Genomic DNA, 9,204 nt, shown 5'->3' with positions numbered 1-9,204 from the left:
CTCGCGCCGCCCTGAATACCTGCAAGCCTTGAATGACCTCTCGGCAGTCGTGAGGGTCCCGCAGTTAAATTCGCCGCAGAGCTATTACCAAGTTCTACTCCCAGTAATCCCTCCTCTAACCCCACCTAGCTAGACGGGATTCGGGTTTTCGCGTAGCGTAGACCAAATGGGATTTTTTTTCTTTTTGTGGTAAAAAAATTAACAGGACGGCATCTTGAACTATAAGTAGTCTCATGTGATTGTGTGAACTGAAATAGAAACTGAATTTGTTCTCATACTTATTCAAAGAGGATAAAAGATAGATTTTCCGGCGTAATTCTGTGAAAATTATTAGTTTTTAACATGATGAAATCATGAAATCGAAGAGTCAGGCGTGATTAAGTGGAACTTTTCCATATTGATATAAACACTTGAATTATTAATCGTGGAATATTGAAAGTATTTATTTCAATATAACAAAATCATTTAGTCTTATATCCACACACTTTCATTCCAACCGTCCTAGGTTTCAGCATATAAGGTGAAACAGAACACTGCATCATGTGCTGAAACCTAGGTCGGTCGAAATGAAAGAGTGTGGAAATAATGCTCAAGTAATTCTATTTTGTTAATTATTCAGAGAAGCACCTGATTTCAAATTCATTCTTTTTACACAAAATAATTCCCTGTGAAATTGCCGAAATAGTTTGGTATGGGAGAAAACGGGAAAGATAAAGTTGAGCGATAAGAACACGAATACATAGGATTCTCAAGTCGCTCTCTAAATGTGTTGTCACACACCGCGCATTTAAATGAGTTTACAAAAATCGCCACTCGTGTCGCTGACGAACAAAACGAGTTTCACGGGGATATAGGGTATAATTAGGGGTATTAACCAAAATTCATACATATGGTCATAAGAACCATCAAATTCATAACTTTTGAGTGCTATTCCTCGCAGTTACAAGCATTGCCGGCCACGGTGAAGGTGGGGTAAAGTCCTCGCCTTCCAAACCGTCGGTCGTGGGTTCGAATCCCGCCTGGGTAGGTGATCCTTATCCAGGGCATGCATGTTGTGTCGTATTTTGTTAATGTGGGAAACCCTCGTTGTAAAAGGCCGTTATATGCTGCTTACGGGGAATTTGATAGTAATTAAATATATAATGCTGTAAAATTTGGAAAAAAAAGTGAGTCGCATTGCGCTCATCACCAAGCCGTGGACATCTTTGAAAACCGATTAAGATGCGAGCGGAGTGGCACAGAAATCAGCCTTTCATGAGATGGAATTGGGCCTCCTCTAAGCAGTCCTCTTGGATAAGAAGAGGAAACAACGTAGGTAGTGCAAGATTTGGTGGGCGAGGATAGGAAACTACTGGATAAGATATAAGAGGAGACTTAGGGTTCGGATGATTCAAGCACCAAGCGGGAATGAGGAGTTAGAAACCGTGCTAGATGGTAGAATATTCGATAAACAATGAAAAGGAGTGATGGAATGGGATTGATTGGTAAAATGAAAAAGAATTGGCCTTATTATGAATTTAAGAGTGAAGAAAATGTGGGGTAGGTGGTCAGGGTGATTCGCAAAATGATCCATGTAAACCTTCATTGACCGAGAGAATACCAGTGAACTTTTAAAGGCCGAACTAACCTTCTACAGATTTTTATTATTTTTTTCATATCCTATTTATTTTATAACTAATTTAGAGATATTGTGAAATAAAAACGGAACACAAATTTTTAAATGCGTTTTCAAGTATGTTCCCCTATGGGAACACGCAACAAAATTTGGCTGTTGCAGAAAAAAATGTACACCTGAACAAAAATCTAAGTTTAACAACGTAATAAATGTTGATCTTTTGAATAAATGAGCATTTGTCACTGGAAAGCGAGTGTGGGGAGAAATGTCGAATATACCGCATGCAGACTACAGGGGTGATGAAAATAACCAATTTTTAAAAGGAATAATCAATGACGAATGTGTACACAAGTCACGCGATTCACTTTAAAAAAATACTACTGTACTTTATTTACATAACAAAAGCTATAAAAGTAATCACGGATACGAAATATAATTTTCATGAATTTTTATCAATCTGCTCCCAAATAGGAACATTGGACTGTTAACTGTTAATAATAAAAAATATTTCGGTCTTTCGAATGCTTTCATCGGATTGACTTTCGGATTCCCAGCGGCTATGCACTTAAGCTTGATTTTTCGGATCAGGTATGAAATGACTTGCCGCACAGCTTTTGCGGTATGCACTCTGCAATGTAGAAAACGTCATATTCTAAAGAAATGTGGTTAAATTCTCATCAAATTACTTCAAATACGTACTATTAATGCTAAGTACTTCAGAAACTATTTATCTAGAATGGCCTTCAGAGTTTTGACAGTGGTAATTGTGAAGTAGTGAGAGGAATTATGGATTGTATTGGAATTAGTCCAGTTATCACCATGATTCTCCCTAAAATAAGCATCAGCTTTTTTATTTGAGCATAAAAACAGCAACTGTTCCCGATCACATTGAAATTTCTGATGCTCTTTGACCTGAATCATTTTTCAAATCAAAAAGCTTGGAAAAAAGTGAAATGACTAATGTGTATTTTGGCATTCCTCAATGAATAATGCGTTAAAATTTCGGAGACTTTACATTACGGCATAAAACATATCGAATGATGATGTCATTTAAATTTTCTTTTGTCGCAGGCATAAAAGCACCCGCTTTGCTTCGACCATGAAGGAGAAAGCATTCTCCGAGCTAGTAGTTCAAACGTTGGATGTCAGTCTCCCCATCGCGGTCATGGCTAAATTCCTCGTCTTTCTAGCAGCCGTCTTGACCCTGTACCACTCCAGTACTTCCCAGCATACCACTTCGGAGCTTCGGTGCGTCGACGGCCGTGGAACGAAGCGATCCTCGACGAATTTGATCCTGAACACCAGAACGGACGAAAGTGGTCTCTGGGTCACGACGTTCCACGCATGGAAAGGCATTTCGAAGAACTCCACGAATAACATAACGCTCTCCGTGACACAAGCCGTTGTCGAGTGCGATCTAGATCAGACTGTCCACATCAGCGGTGTGATAAAAGGTAGCGTAATCTTATTCATTTAATAGACAAATCGTTTTAAATACCTAACATACTAGTGGAGACAATAAAAATTATCTCAATTAACTATTATGGCTGGAGTGAAATCGAAAACAAAGTCATAAAAATCAATTAATTTCATATTTTTAATCCATATGATGAAGCTACACCTCGGACTATCATCATATTTCATTCAGTATATTTTTCATTAGAAAGTATCGTATTTGGCATCGATAATATTCTTCTTCAAGCCTGAATCATGTTGTTGGCCTTATTTTTCAAATTGTGTCAAAATTTTATACCAACGAACATTTTCTTAAGATGCTTAAATGGATATAAGTATGAGGATTTGTGTCGATGTAATGCACTGCTTTAATTGGAAACTGCTTCTCTTTCCGCAAGTATTTTGATCAAAATAATTAGACACATATTTAATGAATACGTTTTAAAATATCTTACAATTTGATTAAAAACTTTCCCCTTGATTTTTAGAATTGAAAGCCAATGGTAGCGATGACCAATTGAGGTTTAACCCAATATGCGGCATAAATGCAGCTATCACTGACCGTGGGAGGTCTGCCCAGAAACTAAAGTGAGCTTTACGAACGATTACAGTTTGATCAACCTTCTTTTTTCATTTACCCCGAATTTCTTTCACTTAGTTGTGATCGATATTTCTTATCTCTGCCAACAGCTTGGAGGATCCAGTGAACGGGGTACTTCTTACTCATCGGCCACTCAAGCACAATGAATTATTTGAAGTCAGGCTGGACAGGAAGGATAACAGATTTGACCACAGCTTCGCCATCGGCGTGACAGTTTACACGTACGATCGGCCCGAAAATGTACCAACCAACATGTATAATTTAAAGTAAGTGTTTCCTTAATAATGAAATTACTTTGCTGTTGCATGATGTGATACTTTAGACATTTCTTAGTTTTGTATTTTTACCTGGGATGGCAACAGTGGCGCCTACTCCATGGGGCCTGGGGGGCCCGAGCCCCCTCAAAAATGGGTTATGGGTGAGAGGAGAAAATGTGCCAAGCTTGTCGGTTTTCCCCGGAGTGTCCTGATATCGAGATTCGAGTTATCAGGGTTCTAATGTTGATCATATGACTCTTCTAAAATGCTTAAAAAACTTAAAACTCACTACTTATAAAATTTTCCGGGGCAAGATCCCCGGTTTGGGCCCCCCTAATATTTTTTGCAAGTCGGCGTCCCTGGATGGCAATCGAAAATTAAACGAAAGTCAAAACCCAGTAAAATTTTAATAGTTTCGCTCCCGGGAGCGAAATGTGGAAACGAAAAAGAATTAAACCCGGGGAGCTAATCACATAGTCGAAACGAAATCGGAGTCAAAACTATTTCGGGTCGAAGCTAAACTAAACCTCTGGGACGAAACAAAACACGTCTTATGTTTCGCACGTGAGGGACCACGTTCTTCTCCTTCAAACAGTTCAGTTTCGACCCACACAGTAATAAGTATGGTTGAATGAAGTAGATGTTCAGTCTACCGCCATTAAATGCATTGGGCACTCATATTTTACCACTAAAAATAGAGCGGTGAACGCATACTGGCCATTTGATTTTTAAGCTCAATGTTTTAACATCTCCCTATTCTGTCACGAAATGGGTCGAAACTATTCCCTATTCTCCCCCTCCATTCATCTTCCGGGATCGAAACTTAACAATGAGCAGTCGAGATTCGATTAATTTGGCTTCTTTCATGGGAGTAAATTTTCGTCCTGAGTCGAAACTAAGGTCTTTGGTGATTTTAATTACTTTATTAATTAATTGATTTAACGTGCAGGAACGAAACTAAACCTAGGCCTCGTATTTTCGTTTCCATCTGGGTCGAAAAGAAACATTTTCGTTTCGTTTCACTTGCCATCCTGGTTTTTAGCCATGATCTATCTGAAAACCTCATTATCATCGTTGAGTACCTATGACCTATTTTGTGCCCAATAAATGTCAAATTTCGGCATTTCAATTGAAATTCTATGTTCTTCATTGATAACCATATGTTAATTATTTTGATAAGAGATGGATTTAAAAGCTATTTTGCATTTTAACTTCAGAACATTTTTATCACCATCCTTCTTGTGTGGTCGTTATTTCTTTCGTATGCAAAAACCTTAGATCCTATTAGATAATTAACCCAAACGTCACGTCGTGGCAATGAATTATATGAATGTAAAAGGACCATTTAGGGTATGGAGTTCTATGCTTTACTTTTAGCTACAAACTGTTTCCTTTGGGCCGAGAAAAATGCCAGGTAAACTATAATATAAACGTTAAAATAGTATTTATTAGATGGTCGCATTTTTTCCTTCTAGTGTGGTTGATTTAAGATTTATGAAATTTCACTCACTCCTATTATGAAAATACTGGCACTTATCGTTCAAATTTTGCTTACGACTTCAACATTTGTTAGTGCATTAAAAGAAAAGCGAAACTCTTTTGAACCTCTTGTGAAAGCACGAAGTACAGTCTGCTTATTTTTGTCCAAATGAATATATTTCATTTATGAGCTTAACGTTGAATTGCAGTAAAACTATATCTTTCACGCTAGGTCTGGAACCTGGATGATGCTTGAAAGTGGTGCCTATCAAAATGGCGTCCTGAAGATAAAAAATTACGTTGACAGTTTGGACAACCTTAAGGTAAGGTCGATTCAATAAATAAATACTTATATTTCATGGTGGCATGTAATTTCAAAATCTTGTGCCCATAAGTCCGTAAATTGAGATTTATCTCCTATATCACCGAATGATTTGAAGTTTATCCGTTAAAAGTTATTTCTCCAATAGTAGTTTGTTATTGATTTATTGCCTCGTAAAATTTGAGATTGCAATTATAAATGGATAATTAAAATTCAAATAGTCACTCACTTGGACGACTCACTGCATGTCTGAATTTTTACATGAGTTCATATTTTTCAACGAATTACGATAAACAAGAAAATCAACTTAGTTAAAAAATGCACTCAGCTTCAATTATTTATTTGCTCTTTTTACAGCCAGATTATTTGTTTAAAGAACTCGTAGGCTTTTTTATGGAATTTCTTGATTAAAATGATAACTAACAGAACGAAAAAACTTAAATTTCACTCTCAAGTTTCAGTGAAGTTTTGATCAGTACAACAGCAAAAAATATCACAACTTCGCACTATGCCGTAATTCTAGCATACTTTGCACATATCAGGAATATACCCCCGCACCCACTTGTAACAGCTAGCGCTACTGGTCATTTGCGGAATTCAGTTTATTATTTTTTCTAGTTTGGGAATATGAATCTCAAGAATGCGGATCCATGTTGAAATTGTAGGTATGCGTATCTTTTCCTAAGAAAATTTTGTGATTTACTCGTACTCTTTATCTGCAAAGGTTGGCGACCGTGCTGGTGTGATGGTGTCCGAGAGCGGGACTCTGCACTACTACATCAATGGGGTCCATCAGGGACCAGCCGCATCTGGCGTACTCAACCCTGTTTACGGAGTATTCCAGCTCCATTACAACACCGTGAAAGGAACTATAGTTAGCCCTTAGCAATTTTGACAACCGCTTCAGTACGCTTCCATTTAAAACCATTTCATTTTTCCAGTAGAGTTCATTCAACCGTTCTATTTCTGGTACTCTTTTGAAATTTCATATCTCATTTCCGGATATGAAATGTTGATGGCAAAAACTGTTTTTTATTTTAATTTTCTCAGTGATACAACCTGCAGTTGGGATCACCTCATTCTTACTCCGTACAATTTACTTGTCTCGGTAGGTAAGAACGTCCATTTTCCTCACAGTGTCGAAAGCTGCTTTGATTGCAACTGTCCGTATTCCGCACATTGCCCATAACCCGACTTTCCTGATTGCGAGCATCCTATATTCGTATGTTACTACTGTGTCCATATCAACATGTCGATCTTCAGTAGGCACATAGTTATATAACTCTGGTACGTATAGGCAGAAAATATATTGATATTTAGTGATAAAAAGTCGTTTGCTAGCTGGTCGAGCCGTTTATTAGACATAATCATAGAGTAAGCATATATTCGAGCATATCTCACCTCACAATTTCATCAAAATCTATGGTGGTGGAGTGAATAATTCCGTAACCCTATCTAACTGATAGCCTATTTGTTTAGCTTAGTGAATATATATTTACAGGGCCCGGGACCCCCCTGAAAATTCCCTCTCTCTCCTGCTTGGATTTCGGACAGCAATTTTTGAAGTGCATGAGACAGTTTAAACACTTATTCACAGCTGCATGTTTTAAAGCTGTTTTCAGTAGTAATGGGGAAAGCCAAGCAGAGAGAAGAGGGAAGATTCGTGGAAGACGCAGCTCACCAGGTGAGAAAGAAATCCCTCCAATGGGACCCAGCCTATGGCCGATTCCGCTTGCTGGTTGGAGTGAGCCTATTCTCTCAGCCCGATGTAAACATCGTCTTCCCTTCCTTCGATGCTTGGAAGACTGACGGAGAGTAGGGAAGAGAGCGGGCGGGAAGGAAAAGGGATAGGCGAGGGACAGGAAAATACCTTGAACGAGGTCTCTCTCGCCTCTTGCTCGCCACTCCGGGGCATCTATCAGCTTTTTGAGAATTAAAACAGCCGATACGATTTCCTCCTATGCCGTGAGCCCTCTACAATATACTTACTCTATGATATAACTGACTAAAGCAAAAACGAACTGCACACGCTCCAACTTGTTTGGCTATCTAATGAGGGCCCCATTTACTGGCAGCGTACCCTAAATGAGGTCTCACGAGGGAAAAGTAGCCCGTTTATCTTACTTAGTGCTTGCAGTTCCCGAGAACTTTTTCCACAAAACGAATGACCAGCTTCTGGTCATTTTCGGAATATAGACGTATGGAGTAGGGGACTGTTTTTCTACCCTTTTTGACGGTGATAAAATGTGCGGAATAGGGATGCGACCGTTTGGATATGTTCATCCCAGCATATATACGTTCATCCCAGTTATAACATCCGGGGATGGGAGTACGCGACATTTGGGAAGGTGAGGTAAGTTACTTTCCCTGGTTGATCTCGTACTTCGAGGGGCCCAAATTTTAGGCTTCAACCAGGATTTTAATCCGAACCCTCTGATTGAAGAGCCAAGCGCTCTTCTCATTAGCCTACCACTTCTCCTATCGAGTGAAATAACTGTTCTTCCATGGATGGGAGTGGGTTTCATGTTTGAGACAACATAGTGGATTTTAAGATTCAATAAAAATTTCTTTCTTTAAATACTCTAAATATTTTTTTTTTACTTTTAGTGAGAGTATTTTGCGTCAATAAAAATTGAAATGAGAGGGTGAGAAGTCAAAAGGTACAATTGATATTTTTCTCAACAGAGTTAGGTAAAGCTAATTTTTAGAAGAAATACACAAAAACTTCGTTGCCAAGGGAAACGAGTGAGTCTCTGTTCAGTGCTGACATCAAGTAAAAATATCAAATGCACTATAAATATCTAATTCATCTGGTTTGTTTTCCATACCTAATTTCTGTACCTAACACTGCATAGAAAAAAGTAATTACTTGTGCCTCTTGGCTTCTCACCCACTGAAATATATTTTTTTGGCATATTGCGTTATCTTAAATAAAAGGATTAGCATAGTGTGAATACTCTATTTTAAAAAATACAGACATATGCCAAGCTTCATTGTGATCAGTGAAACGGTGTCTTAGAGATACTAGAATAGGTATCTATACAAAAATCTATTTATCTATAGATTTTAATTACTAACGTGCCAGCAATTTCTACGAACTATGAAATTTGTATACTTCATGTAACCTGAAGGGATGGTTTCTTGATCGTGCGAATACTCAGTGAAGAAGCAGAAAGAGACATTGCCGGATAATTTTAGAATATAAACTTACAGTTACACATATGAAGTTACGTAAAATAAGACAAATCATAACTTAATAAGCCTTCTCTTTAAAATGAATACATAAATGTGACAACCTGCAATGTGATTTGTGAAGCGGTGTTTAAGGATTATAACGTTTGCGCTCAAATGTAAACGTACAGCTATGTTGATGTACATGTAACTGAACATCTACATTTACGAGGTACAGTGCAAGCAACCACCAGGTTGTGTGGCACGGAAACTGTAGATTATTATTATTCACGTACCAGCTAGT

At 38.1% G+C, this 9,204-nt stretch overlaps 1 protein-coding gene across 1 annotated transcript; it reads left to right on the top strand.

Moving 5' to 3' along the window:
• Positions 1 to 2,737: 2,737 nt before the first annotated feature.
• LOC124168017 (neuralized-like protein 4) lies at positions 2,738 to 8,309 on the top strand. The gene is made up of 5 exons (XM_046546098.1): positions 2,738 to 3,069; positions 3,559 to 3,658; positions 3,761 to 3,937; positions 5,640 to 5,730; positions 6,454 to 8,309. Exons 1-5 carry the CDS (start codon positions 2,781 to 2,783, stop codon positions 6,613 to 6,615), a joined length of 819 nt encoding a protein of 272 aa, XP_046402054.1. The 5' UTR covers positions 2,738 to 2,780; the 3' UTR covers positions 6,616 to 8,309.
• The last annotated feature ends 895 nt before the right edge of the window (positions 8,310 to 9,204 follow it).

This window comes from Ischnura elegans, chromosome 11, assembly GCF_921293095.1.
Source record: "Ischnura elegans chromosome 11, ioIscEleg1.1, whole genome shotgun sequence".
In the NCBI taxonomy this organism is placed as follows: Eukaryota; Metazoa; Arthropoda; class Insecta; order Odonata; family Coenagrionidae; genus Ischnura; species Ischnura elegans.
This window is presented reverse-complemented; position numbering and strand designations above follow the sequence as displayed.

Bases quoted from the DNA above. Each gene is read 5' to 3' on its own strand.
- LOC124168017 (XM_046546098.1), top strand. From the start codon at position 2,781: ATGGCTAAATTCCTCGTCTTTCTAGCAGCCGTCTTGACCCTGTACCAC. The intron at 3,938-5,639 runs GTAAGTGTTTCC...CTTTCACGCTAG, and splicing joins ACCAACATGTATAATTTAAA to GTCTGGAACCTGGATGATGC. The intron at 5,731-6,453 runs GTAAGGTCGATT...TTATCTGCAAAG, and splicing joins ACAGTTTGGACAACCTTAAG to GTTGGCGACCGTGCTGGTGT.